At 39.5% G+C, this 13,814-nt stretch overlaps 1 protein-coding gene across 1 annotated transcript in view; it reads right to left on the bottom strand.

Annotated features, from left to right (window-relative positions):
* LOC310732534 (RNA-binding Raly-like protein) overlaps positions 1-13,814 on the bottom strand; it is an 83,317-nt gene that overhangs the window by 56,479 nt on the left and 13,024 nt on the right. The window contains exon 2 of the mRNA XM_083553181.1: positions 11,807-11,885. Within this exon, the coding sequence (XP_083409307.1) occupies positions 11,807-11,885 (79 nt within the window). The remainder of the gene's footprint in view (positions 1-11,806; positions 11,886-13,814) is intronic.

Below are 13,814 nucleotides of genomic sequence, written 5' to 3'. Positions count from 1 at the left end.
TCAATTTGAGATTGATTCCGAGTGGCCCGCCACAGTCGGTTGCAAGATCAATTTGAGATGGATTGTTCACGCCAGGGGGCAAACGGCATGCGGGGCTTTTTTTTTTTTTTTTGCTCACTCTCTCCCTCTCGCTGCGCGGGCAGGAACAACTCCATTAGCCGAGACCTCTGGTTATGTTCTGCGATAACCTAAAGGGGATTGCCGAACGATCAGATTGTAATATACACTGTCAAGGTTTGTGGATGGATGGATGAATTTTGCCGTCTGTTTGAACGCACTGAGAACCTCTCGAGCTGGTTCATCATCTGTGGGTTCTGATCTTATCTGCAGTCTGTATAGCATTCTTTCTTTCTTTTTTTTTTGCATATATTCAGTTGACTGTGTTTGGATGTTTTTTTTTTCTCTTTATCTTATATTGATAAGATCCCTGCAGATATCTGCATCATTACAGTGCTGGAATATAAAAAAAAAAATAAAAATAGACTTCACTGGTGGAAAATTTAGGTGTATCCTAAAGCCATATCACATCTGTCGCTAATTAAAAAGCAGTACGTATAATTTTCCACTGTATGAAAGCTTCGTGATTCATAGATCTTAAATCTATGCTTTATACCATGGGTCTTCAACCGGGGGCCTGGCGGTACTGCAGGGGGTCCGCTAATTAATGATGAATCAAATAATTTTTTTATAAAAAAAAAAACAAAAAAAACATGGGTAAAAACATAGAAGATAAAATATTGAATGTTACAAATATTTTTACATTAAAAGTCTATTCATCTTGAAACTGAAGTTCATGTAAACGTATAATAGTTCCCCTTATTGTGAGAGGAAAATGTATGAAACTGCAAATCTGTTCAAATAAAAGGCAACTGTGAACAATTTAATAAATTATTTAGCAAAATATTTGTTATGATGCATAAATCTTATCTTAAATATTTAAAAATATACAGACAATGACGCATATACAACAGCAACATAGTTCTAATTATCTTAACGTAATATAACTAGCGTAATATGATTGGTTCTTATTAATATAAGATTATGTTTGGCACATTTTGTATCAGGGGGCCCCCTGCCCCATGTTTCTAGCGCCTAATGGTTCTTTGATCTAAAAAACGTTTAAGACCCCTGCTTTATACAAGCTTTTATTTTCTGCTGTTTTTATTTCATCAAAGTCAGAAGAAAGCAAAAAAAAAAAAAAAAAAGAAGCACTGTATTGCTAGTGCAAAGGGACTGTTTTGAAGGTGACGGTGTGTAAACATAGATAAATAAATTACTTTCTTGTAAACTGAGCTCGTCTCGAAACTTTTTAATACCACCTCGTGATTTCTTGGATGTGTAACTCTAAATGGATTAAAAAGACGTCATTCTTCAATGAATGGAAATGAATTGTTGGAAACTTGCTAAGGTGTAGGAGAAGTAGAAGAAAATAGGATGTGCTGCTAATGGAAAAGATTGCACTTTGGACTGGGAATTATAAAATGTAGCTTTTCTATAACAGCCCTTCCTGACATAAACCATTTACAGAAATCAAAAATACAGTAATTCCCCGTTTATCGCGGTGGTAACGCCGTAAAACCGCCTGCCATAAACGAAAAATACTATAAAAACTATAAATAGATGCCACCCCAAATAAAACGATTTTAATAATTTTTCAGTTTTAATCAAATTTTTTTATTGTTTAAGCTGTAATTCATCCTCCCACACAATTTAAACACAATTTAAACACACACAAAAAACATTTGCAGAAATATAGCAAGATAAATTATGTGTAAATTGGTAGAAATACAGTTTACTGTATCACATTTAAAGTGAGTACATGTACTGTACAGTATACAGATAATTAGTAGCCTATTAGTAGCGTAGTTTATCTGCTTGTTTATTGGTTGAAGTGTCCTATGACGTCAAAAAAGAAGTTGAGACAAAATAGTTTAACGAGATTCGCACCACGTTAAAGCGGGGGATTAATGTATTTCAATTATTTTTTCAATTTCCACTCACAGCCATTTGAGGCATTTGAAATCTTGTGTCTGGAAATACTGGTTATACTCTACTTCTGGATGGAGTTCTCTTCAATTGAAGGCCACTATGTGCAACTGGGGATGGATCCACATATACAGCCTAAAGATCCATGAAGTCAATCCATGACCCCAACAATGGAACTGTAATGAGTGGACACTCGGTGCCACCCAGATGAGGATGGGTTCCCTGTCTGGTATGCCATCTCAGGGAGTTTTTCCTTGCCACAGTCCCACTGGCTTCGCTCATTAGGGATTAATAGATTAGGGATTTAGAATTTAATTTAAAGAAACAAACATATAGGCATGAAACTATTTACTTCTTTTTTTTATTGAAAGTAAGTAAACTCAACAGGATCATTTATTCTCATTGTTCCAATCATATAAATATACAATAAACAGCATGACCCGGGTAACCGAAGCGACCGTACCTCAGTAATAAAGAACCTCAAAAAGAACTAAAACGGCACAATAATCCCTGACTGTGCACAACAGGATCTATATAGACAAGCCAAACTAACCCCGAGCCCCACGGTCCTGTTTCTTTGAGCTCGACCCAGCAGCTCTTTTCACACTATTATTACAGTTTTGTGGGATGGTAACAGACCCTCTCCCACTGCGCCACCTCATTAACAATAAAGCTTTCCCAGTCATGTGACCTCAACACCGCAAAACCCACCGTGGCTCTCAACAGCCTGACCTGCTGTTGATCTTTATTCCTCTTCCACCATCTCCTCAGGCACGGGCCGCTCGTAACAGATGGAGTGGGCCTATTATTTTAGCCTCGCAGCCTGTGCTGCCTGACCAGACTGCTGTCTCCATTGGCGGTAATGAAAACAGATGATGGCGTGTTCGAGGGTACGGAACACAGCCTCTGCACCGGAGATATAACCAGATACGATGATCAGACTATAATCGGGATTTAACGAGTAAAGAAACGCACCTCGCCAACATTTATGCTTCCGTTGTGGCAGTGGCAAATTTAGTTCGAACTTATACACTCCTCCCATTTATGTCCATCTCCTATGTTTAATCCGATGATTATCTATTGTTTGGTCTATTATACCCTCTTGTGTCTTTATCTTCTTGCGAAGTCTTGCCAATGTCTGCTATTTTTATTTATTTATCTATTTTTTATTCTGACCAAGAAAGACAAAAAGTCTAGGCACATTGATGGTCTCTCACCCACGAGAGTCTCTTCTAAGGAAGTGGTGGCTCAGTGGATAAGATGATCAGAATTTCATTGGCTCAAATCTCAGCACCACCTAGTTGACACTACTGGACCCTTTAGCAAAGCCCTTAACCCTCAATTGCTCAGCTGTATAAATGAGATAACTGTAAGGTGAGCTAGTTAGCCCAGGTTTTAAGGCTGATCGGGAGGTCGGGGGTTCGAGCCCTGGTAAAGTCAAGCTGCTAGTCCTGGGCCCTTGAGAAAGGCGCTTAACCTCCTGTGCTCCAGGAGTGCTGTAAAGTACGTGACATGTGGAACACCTGACTTTTCCAGCTACAGTAAATGCGGTTCTTCTGCAAACTGTTACCACAAAGTACATGGGACACAATTTTATAGGACTTCTTTGGAAACGGTAGCATTAAATTTTCCCTTCACTTGAACTAGAAGATCCAATTCAGTTCCAATGCCCCTGTGCACAAAGCGAACTCCATGAAGATATGGGTTGGAGGAGAAGATCCCCTGCTCTAAATCTCTCACCTCAACCCTATTGATCACCTTTGGGATGAATTGAAATGCTGACTGCATCCCAGGCCTCCTCACCTCACCTACAGTAGTACCTGACTTTAATTATACGATTGTAGATGAATGTGCTCAAACCTCCTCAAATCTAGTGAAACATCTTCCCAGAAGAGTGGAGGTTATTATAACAGCAATTGTAGACTAATTGTGGAATGAGATGTTTAAAAAGCAGATCCAGATCTTATGATGTAGTGAAATGGTGTCTGCGAATGATGTTCAAATTAGCATGGCTGCTCACACTATGAACAAAAAAAGAAAGTATTTAAAATGTTATAAGAACTTATATTTTATATACACAAGCATTCACTCTAGTCTACAGCACTCTACTGAAGGAAAAATATACTCATGCACATAAGAGATAGTTTCAACCTCTTCCCACTTTCGAGGTAATTTGCCCTCCTGCACAATCTTCTCCTGCATTTATTCAAATTGTCCTTTTGGAACATTAAACACTGGTACTTTGACCCTTGTTTTAGATTGAAATTTAGGTTTTTGTGGTAATTTTCCCCTCTTCTATATACCTGCTAGGATGTTCTTGTTAACAATGTTGGCACTGCACCATGAGCCATAAATCTAGAGGAGCCGCATTTGAAGGTGTGCATCACGCTACGAGATGATGGATCTCGTAGCTTTAGCAGTGAAGACACCAGCTGTGTCACAGCTTTTAATTTGGACTCAAAGGACTTGCTGATTTGTCTCGACAAGCCCTGGTAAATATTTATGTCCTGTCTGTGTTTACAGTGTGATCTATTTACCGGAAAAACAACAACACTGAGCGAATGTCAAAGAGTTGGCCCAAATAAATTTATTTTACACATTTAAAGTGACGTAGATGGTAGTAATGGGTTTATGAACGATTAATTCATTTTGAACAAGTCTTTAATGTGACTCAGAAGAACGAGCCGTCTCAAAGAGTGAGCAGTTCATCGCTCGATTATTTTGGTGGTCCGAGTCGTTCTTTTTTGGTCACATGACTCATACAGAAGCTTCTTCTTCTTCTTTCGGCTTCTCCCATTAGGAGTCACCACAGTGGATCATCTGTCTCCACACCCCCCTGTCCTCTACATATGCCTCTTTCAAACCAACTACCTGCATGTCTTTCCTCACCACATCCATGAACCTCCTCCTTGGCCTTCCTCTTTTCTTCCTTCCTGGTGTCTCCATCCTCAGCATTCTCCTACTGATATACCCCATGTCCCTCCTCTGCACATGTCCAAACCATCTCAATCACACCTCCCTCACCTTGTCTCCAAAACGTCCTACATGCGCTGTCCCTCTAATAAACTCATTTCTAATCCTGTCCATCGTCTTCACTCCCAATAAACATCTCAACATCTTCAGCTCTGCTACCTCCAGCTCCACCTCCTGTCTTTTACTCAATGCCACTGTCTCTAAACCATACAACATCTCAGGTCTCACCACAGTCCTATAAACTTTCCCTTTCACTCTCACAGATACTCTTCTATCACAAATCACTCCTGCTATCACTCTTCTCCACCCTGCACTCTTTTCTTCACTTCTCTAACAACATGTCTCATATAGAAGCTATGCAGTATATATACATATATAAATTATTACACTATAGTCAAACTTCGTGTATGTAAATGTGTTGGGGATCTGCTTATTAATGATTTAACAATTAATTTTATTACTAATTAAAGAAACAAAATAAACTAAAAAAATAATTGTTTATTTTGATGAACAAGATTCAAAGAACCAAGTCACTAAAATTATCCGATTTTTCCATCACTATCAACAATCAACAAATTTTAATTATTTCAAGTGAAGTACAAAATCCCTGAAATTTTAAGACATTCCTATCCACTATCATGATGTCCAATCTTACCCGGATTCCGGAAATGAGCAAAACCATACACACGATTGTCACACTTCTCTGCACTGATACACTCCACTGGATATTGCTCATAATGGCTGAATAATCACATCTTCTCCAAATTAATAAGTGTATGAGTACGAGTGTGTGTCTGTGTGTGTGTCTGTGTGTATTGTGCATTAAGGCCTGAGAGAACATCTGGATATAAACACTGGGGTCTCTTTTGTGACAGAACAGCTGGCAGACCGAAATGTCTCTTTAACACCGATTACACACTCAGGGAACTGATACTTACACGTGGACACTCGTATGTTTATTTGCTGTAAAATAAACATGCACAACAGACAAAAAGTCGTTTTTACTCTGGTTCGAGTGCAAGCCCTCATGCAAATAAATTCTCTGGTAAAAAGTTGAAGTAGAGCAACCAATTTTTGACTCATGATAAAGTAGAAAAGTACCGTAATTTCCGGACTATAAAGTGCACCCTTATATAAGCCGCACCCACTGAATTTTAAAAATATTTTTATTTTGAACATAAATAAGCCGCACCTGTCTACACTGAAACTAATAAACTTTACACAGGCTTAAACGAAAGACACATTACGCACGGTGTAACGGGTGAAATATGTTGCGCTTCCTTTAGGAGCATAGCGGTATTTTGGGAAAGGCCTGCCACTGCATTTCCCGGTATTACTGCATGTGTTCAAGACCGAGGAATATGTCCTTATTATTTTCTGTTGCTTATTTCTAAGTTTCTCTGACTAACCCGTAACGCTGTTGCCAAGAATAATAAAAAAAGCACGAGTTTTGGAAACCTGTCTGTGCTTATATGATTTCTGTTGTAACTGGAGTTAGCGAGCTCTCCCTTCACCCAGATTCAACGCGTTACAACGGCTTGTATCTAAACAGTAGCCGACCAAGAAAGTCATTGTTCACTGTCTTCCTCCTTCCTTTCACAACTACTGTATTTCTCTTTTTTAGTTTATCTTTTAGCAACGTCATGCGTTTTTTCTCCCGATGCCGTGCAGCTCAGAACACAGGTGCGGTGCATTTTTTTTTTCGTTTCCATTCGGAAATTTCATTGGTCTAATGTTATAGGGTTCAGTTTTTTGGCTTGAAGTTTGTGAAACTGGGAAAAACCCAGAAAAAAATTCATAAATAAGCCGCTTCGTTGTTTAAGCCGCGGGGTTCAAAACGTGGGAAAAAAGTAGCGGCTTATAGACCGAAAAATACGGTAAATGTAAATTCAAAGGCGTGCGTACAGCACGAAAGTGCGAACCACAACAAAAGGTAGAAATCTGCCTTGATTCATTCACACACAGCTTCTTATGCTAAATTAGTGTTACAGAAACAGGGAACATGGATAATGGATAACAGTCTGGATAGTAATCGCTAGCTAGCACAATACAGCTACTGCACTACTGTAAGCATCTAATCCATTTCTATCTAAAATGAAATAGTTTAGTATTAACAAATAAATGGTATTTACATGTAAATTCCCCCTTGTATAAAGCGACTTACAATTATCTCATATATACAAGCAAACAGTTGATGGCCTTGCTCAAGGGCCCAGCATTGTCAGCTTGATGGTGTTGGATGTTTGTGGATGATATTGTGATTTGTGGTGAGAGAAGGGAGCAGGTGGAGAATAGCCTGGAGAGGTGGAGGAACACGCTGGAGAGAAGGGAAATGAAAGTCAGTAGGAGTAAGACAGACTACATGTGTTACCAAAAAGCAAATACCAATCTTGTGCTGAGGTGTCCACAAACTTTTGCCCATACAATGTGCGTACAGAGTGGACATTTGGTCATATTTTCTCACAGAGCATTTCAGGCTGCTGTAGGTGCATTTTTTAAATTCTTTTTTACTTACTGTGTGTCGATACTTGACTGATTATAATAGAGTCGGTTGTGTAAGTGAGTGCGATCAATTTGAGCGAAAAATAGATATGAGGCCGAGTGCAGTGCAGATGCCAGCTCTAACGACGAGCAGCGAGCGGAGACGGATGTTCCAGTGTGTAATAGATAAAGACAGGACAGGGGAAAGCCTGCATGTCATTTATCATATAAACAGTGTGGTGTGTGGTGAGACAGTCCGAGTCCTGGAGGACGTAAATCCAATCTTCTTCTGCTCTCTCATTTATTCCTCTATTCCTCTAAATCCCAGGCTCTACAAGACAGGCCAAACCATTGGAGAAATTTCAAAAGTATTAGCACCACTGGCTGTGCTTGTGGCTTTCAACACACACATACACACACACACACACACACACACACACACACACACACACACACACACACACACACACACACACACACTAGTTTAAAGAGTGATTCCTGTATGTAATATTGCTGAAGAAAATCGAACAAAATTCTCTTTTAATTGTGTATTTCATACAGGTGAGATTGTTTTCACAATGTATGCACATACAGTATACGCTGCCTACTGCCAATCCAGGATTTTTGGTTTGCTGTAGACGTTCATCATTATTAGGTCACATGACCATAACATATACTGTATAATGCATATGCTGTACATGTGCTACGATTGCCACAGTTCCCTAAAACCCCACCCTCTATTATGCCCTTTTTTTAACATTCACTATGTTTTATATTGTTCATCAGGTTAGGCTATGTCCACGCTAATACAGAATATATTTGGAAACAGCGCCAAAAAACTGGCCGTGTCCAGAGTTAGTTTTCAATCGTTTCCCAAAAGACTCTTCGACCTGCGTCATTTACACCTGGCGTTAATTGACTTCCCGGCTCTTTAAAGCGTTGCGGTGACATCTAAAAACGAGTCAGCATTTTTAAAAGCCTCCATTTTTTCACGTTGCAGCGTTTTTACAATTTTAAAAAGCTGCATTTTTATTAAGTGGTCTCAGTGTAAACGGAAGGCCAAAACAGGGAGAAAAAATATACGTTTCAAATGAAGTATGTATAATTGTGGACATGGCCTAAGACTCAAAAACAAGATTTGCATTTGTTCTGGTTTAAATGTAGCATCAAGACACGAGCACTTTGTAGATTGTGTTTATTCGGGAGAAAGAAAAAAAGAAAAAGCTCTTTACCATAATGACAATACAGAATATTTACCAATATGTCATTCTGTATTATATTACCTAAATTAAATTTTTATAGAAGCTGAAGTTTAATACTAAAAAACACTGAAAGTATGGATTCGGATGAGACTCAGGAGACTTCTGTCTGACACTTTGGGAACAGCTGCATTATTGCAGCTTCAGTTGCAAAAATAATGCAATCTGAAAAGGGCATTAAAAAGATATTTTTTGTCAATGACTTTTCCATAAAAGCTGAGAAAGAGATGGAGAGAGGGGAAAGAGATGGAGGCGGTATGGAAAGGGTGAAAATCTATTAAATTAAATTAGTTTGGAATTCTTAAAAAAATCAGTCGAGTGGAAACTGTCTGTGTGAACATCTGCTCCTACACCATGAGTAACCATGACACTGTACCAACCATACAACACACCTACATTTCAATGTCTTTCTACGAAAGTCCTAAGAGGCCATGCATTCTAATATTTTTTTTCTATCTCTTTCTTTTTTTTCCCGTGATCATGACTTAATTTTCTCGTGAACATCGTTTCCTTGTGATCAGTAGAGGTATTCTCCGACTTATGATGGAGATGCGTTACAATGACTTCATCGTTAATTGAAATGATCGTAAGGCGAGACATGACCCTGCCTACCCAGGAGTCTTAAAGAATGGTGATCAGTATGGGGTAGTGTACTGTCTTTTGTAATCATTTAACATATTTTTGTACATAATTAAGCAAAAAAGAGCAATTTATGCCGGAGCACTTGGCGATTAGGCATCAATGTGTCGTTTACGCCCACATAAAGGAGTTGGGGTTAAGACTAAATGCTAAGAGAAGTGTGCTTTCTCCAATACAGAGAACTGCTGGGTCTAATGGCAGCTGCGTCCAACGTGGTGCCACTTGGCCTCCTGCACATGTGATCCCTGCAGTGGTGGCTCAGGACCAGAGGGTTCGGATGCCTCCCTCACGGGCTGGGGGTGGTCATGAGTGGTCGCTCTAATCTAGGTCTCTGGAAAGGGCACCATCTTTTGTGGCACATAAACTGCCTGGAGATGCTTGGCGATGCTTCTAGCATTTAAGCATTTTCTCTAAGACCTGAGGGGCCATCATGTGCTGGTCCATACGGACAACACATCCATGGTCTTTTACATCAACCACAAGGGGAAACTGCGCTCTCGCCTCCTTTACAAGCTGGCACGACAGATCCTCCTGTGGGCCCAGGGGAAATTGCTTCCTTCTCTCTTCGAAGCTATTGCCATCTCCACTGCATGTGCATTTTTAGCTTCCTTTAACTGAGCCTGATTTCGACAGTCCAAGTCACCATACCATCATCAACATCAACAAAAGCAGTCATGGTCAGATAAATGGCACAAGACTTAAAAATGAGCAGCAGTTAAAAATAGAGGAAGTGCGAAAGAAATCGTTAAAGTAAATGTTCCATTCTGAGACTGAAAAGCAGAGCCTCTGCTGCCAACGCAAACATCCTGGGGTGGTGATGAGATATCATCATATCAGTCAGTGTCCCCAGGAGATGTGGCACGAGGTTGTATTTGGACACAAACCAAAGGCAGTCGTTTTCTCATCAAAACTCCAATCTCTGGGAGCGCCATCGACAGGTGAATACGTTCCCCTCAGGTGCCATATTGAATAAATCGTGGCATCAGAAATGAAAACGGAGACGCGGCGATAACGCAACAAGCGGTCAAATACTGGCGTAGGGAAAAGCGGGATTCGTTGTCACGCTTTTACATACCTCCAATATCGAGGCTAAAATAGAAATCAGTGTTTTGTTCTGAGGTTCATTTCCTGTTCATGTGTGGCTGATTAAAATCAGATTGTGAGATTTTTTTTACCTTCAAAAGCAACAAAATGACACTTTAGGTTTTATAAATATAGCTTACACCACCGTAACCTGAAATTATATAAGATGAGACATGGCCTGGCCTACCCAGGAGTCTTAAACAATGGTGAACAGTATACTATCTTTTGTGTTAATAATGTAACAAATTATAGCACATAATTTAGCAAAACAGAGAAATTTACACTCCCGTAATGTATAAACTTAACAGCATGCACTGGTTCGCTCTTTTTCAGGTGACACATAAAAAAGATAGAAACAAAAGCTAAAATTGGGCTTTGAAACACCAAAAACACCAAAAACAGGCATTTTAACGCCAAATCAGCTCCTCTCAGCGTCCCAACGTGTCGTACCACATATACACTGCTGCGTTTGCCTGTCGCACAAAAATCTTCATATTTTTAATTTTATCATAACGCTATCATCATAAGATCGAAAAATCGTAAATCGAACCATCATAACTTTGGGATGACCTGTACAGAGACCACAAGTCTAAAATAGCCAATCATCTTGCTCGATTTCTTTACTACTAGCACATGCTGGTGACGTTCTATACTAATATTGCATATTGACGTTTTATTCTTTTCTACTAACTTGCATCATTGCCCACTATTCTGTAGGTGTCATCACCTTCCTTCTATAAAGGAGGACAAAATGTTAAAAGGTTCCACTTGAAAGTTTCTCTGATGGACTGATGACCTGCTGTTCCATTCTTAAAAAAGGGCTCTGTTCAGATGGGTTTCTAATGTTCTATCTAGGATTCACAGATGGATGGGGAAAAAGGTTTCTGAAAGGTTCTCTGATGTGGTTAACCAGTTTATAAAGAGTTTGACTTTAGAATAATTTTTACAAAGTAAACCATCAAGCAGGTGTTTGCTAAAGTGGTTCTACTTAGAAGCTTCTCCTACAAGGAATCCATCTGCTGTTGGGTCCATACAAGGTGAAATTAAAAATGAGGTTTGTTCTTTAGATGAAAAGGTTTTCAAAAAAAGATTTGTAGGTGATGATGTGTGTAAATAAGTTCTGGGAAGCATTGGAGAAGGAACATGAAGATGAGGAAATTCAGGTGTTTTTGAAACCTGAAATATTGTGGCGAATCAACGGTTTATAAAGAAACCAGTTTGCACAAACAATGATTCTTTATCCCGTCATAAAATCTGTGCTGGTGGGTTTTGTATGTCATGTTTTTTTAAGTTTCTATATCAACACTGAGCTCTTGTAGTGCCAAGGCATTTTTTGTGTAGTCTAAGAGAAAGTTTAGAAAGAGCTGTAGGCACTTTACACTCACCCATACACAGCACTGCTCGGCCTCTTGACTCCTCCTGTCTTCGAGCGGCTTGATTTCAGCTCTCCGGTCATGCTCATGTCTGTGGGAAAACAACAAGAAGCTGTCAGGCAGGACCAATAACCCCAACAGCGTCCACTCTAAAAGCAGAGGTCACCTCTCAGCTCTCACTCGACTCCACAGGGCTTTTAGAGAGTGAGAGAGACGGAGGATGCTTCAGAAACCAGGCCAAATGTACAGCTGTTTGTTTTAAGCACTATAAAAGCGTACACAAGCTCTCACACTGTGCACCGCGGCCTCGCTGCAGATTTTACCCACCGCAGAGCCGGCTTGTCAAAATTCATCTATGCAAACATCCAGAAACAAGAGACATCCAATTTTAGGGCTTTGTTCCAAGACATGGAGAGATTGATTCTTTTGAGCTGCATTATACAGCAAGACTGAGCGGCTGGTTAGCGTGGCATGCTATCAGCGCCGCAATTTCCACACGCTGGCCAGGAAAAGGCACAGTGTGGGTCCTGAAAATACACACACACACACACACCCCCACACACACACACACACACACACACACACACACACAGATGGGAAAGTGGCGAATAGCAGGACATGCTCGCCAAATGCTATTTTGTTTGACTAGAGACCATTCAATCTGCTGTATTTGAAAATTATTCACATTGTCCACCTTCACACTTGAAAATGGACAATCGTTCAAATTTTCTGAAGAGACCCTGAAACCTTGCCACAGGGATTCACCTCATAGGAGCTCTAAGGGAAAAAGGCTCCTCAATTCAGTTCAGTTCAGTGCAGTTCAGCTCAATTTAATTTAATTCAAATGTATTTGTAAATCTTTTTAATTTTCCATATATATATATTTTTTTTACAGAGGACATTGTTACCATGCAGTTTCACTAAAATATACAAATTCTGAATGTACACTTATTAGAAACACAATTATACAATTATTCACAAGTTAAAATGTGAAGTAAAGCAGTAATCAACTAAAATTGACTATAAAAAGTTTAGTGGAATTATAAAAATGGGAATTAAATATAGAAAGACACCTCATGGAAAAAAGCTTGTGGACACCCAACCATAAGAAATTCCCTGATTGAGATTTCAGTGTCATGATGGAGTGCAAAACTGTTTGTATTAACTGAAGTGCAAAATCCATCCTCATGGTTTCTAAGTTTTAATATTCACAAAAATCTCATGTGTTATCAGGCTGGTTCTTGTGGGCCAACATCTGCAGCATCAGGTAGTTCATGTGATAAGAACTTCATAAATGGGACCTCAGAAAAGATTTCAAGATTTCAGTCAATTGCTCAGTTTCCTAAAAAAGATTTAACTGGAACCATTTAAGAAAAAGCAAATAGTTCCTTCAGATGTAGTCTTATAAAATAGGATTTCTCGTACTGTTTATTTTTATTTATATATGTCAGTGTTTCTAGCTTTTTAAAGATGCACTATATGGAATCGTTATTTAAAGAGAAACTTGAAAAGGAGCATTCACGAAACCTCAAGAAACCTTCTAGCTAAAACTAGTAAACTTTCACACAGAACATTTAGTTAGGACTTCATCTGCATGAACCTGCTGTGGAAAAGGAAATGGTTCTACATTCAGATCTTACGTGCACTCTTCACACGTTAGCTCTATAACAAGGTACCTGGCTGAGCTGCTGGAGTGTGTACAGAGTACAGGAACACCACTAAGAACCTGCCTGCCCTGTACACTGACCCTGCATTCATACTGGCATACATATCAAGTGCTTTATGCCTAATTACTCTCCATCTGCCACAGGGACATGATCTGCTCCTTAAAGCTGACATCCTGCAGACAGGGTTAACACACCACTCATATTCCCACACTCAGTACCAGGAACACAGATGCCAGGACGACAAAACACAAACTTACTGGTGAAACAAACACTAGCAGGACCAGTGTGGGGGAAAAGCAAACCTGAAGCATTTTATTCCTCATATAGGATAGCCATTTTAGACTATTACCTTA

The sequence above is a fragment of the Silurus aristotelis genome (assembly GCF_946808225.1).
Source record: "Silurus aristotelis genome assembly, chromosome: 10".
NCBI classification, from domain to species: Eukaryota; Metazoa; Chordata; class Actinopteri; order Siluriformes; family Siluridae; genus Silurus; species Silurus aristotelis.
This window is presented reverse-complemented; position numbering and strand designations above follow the sequence as displayed.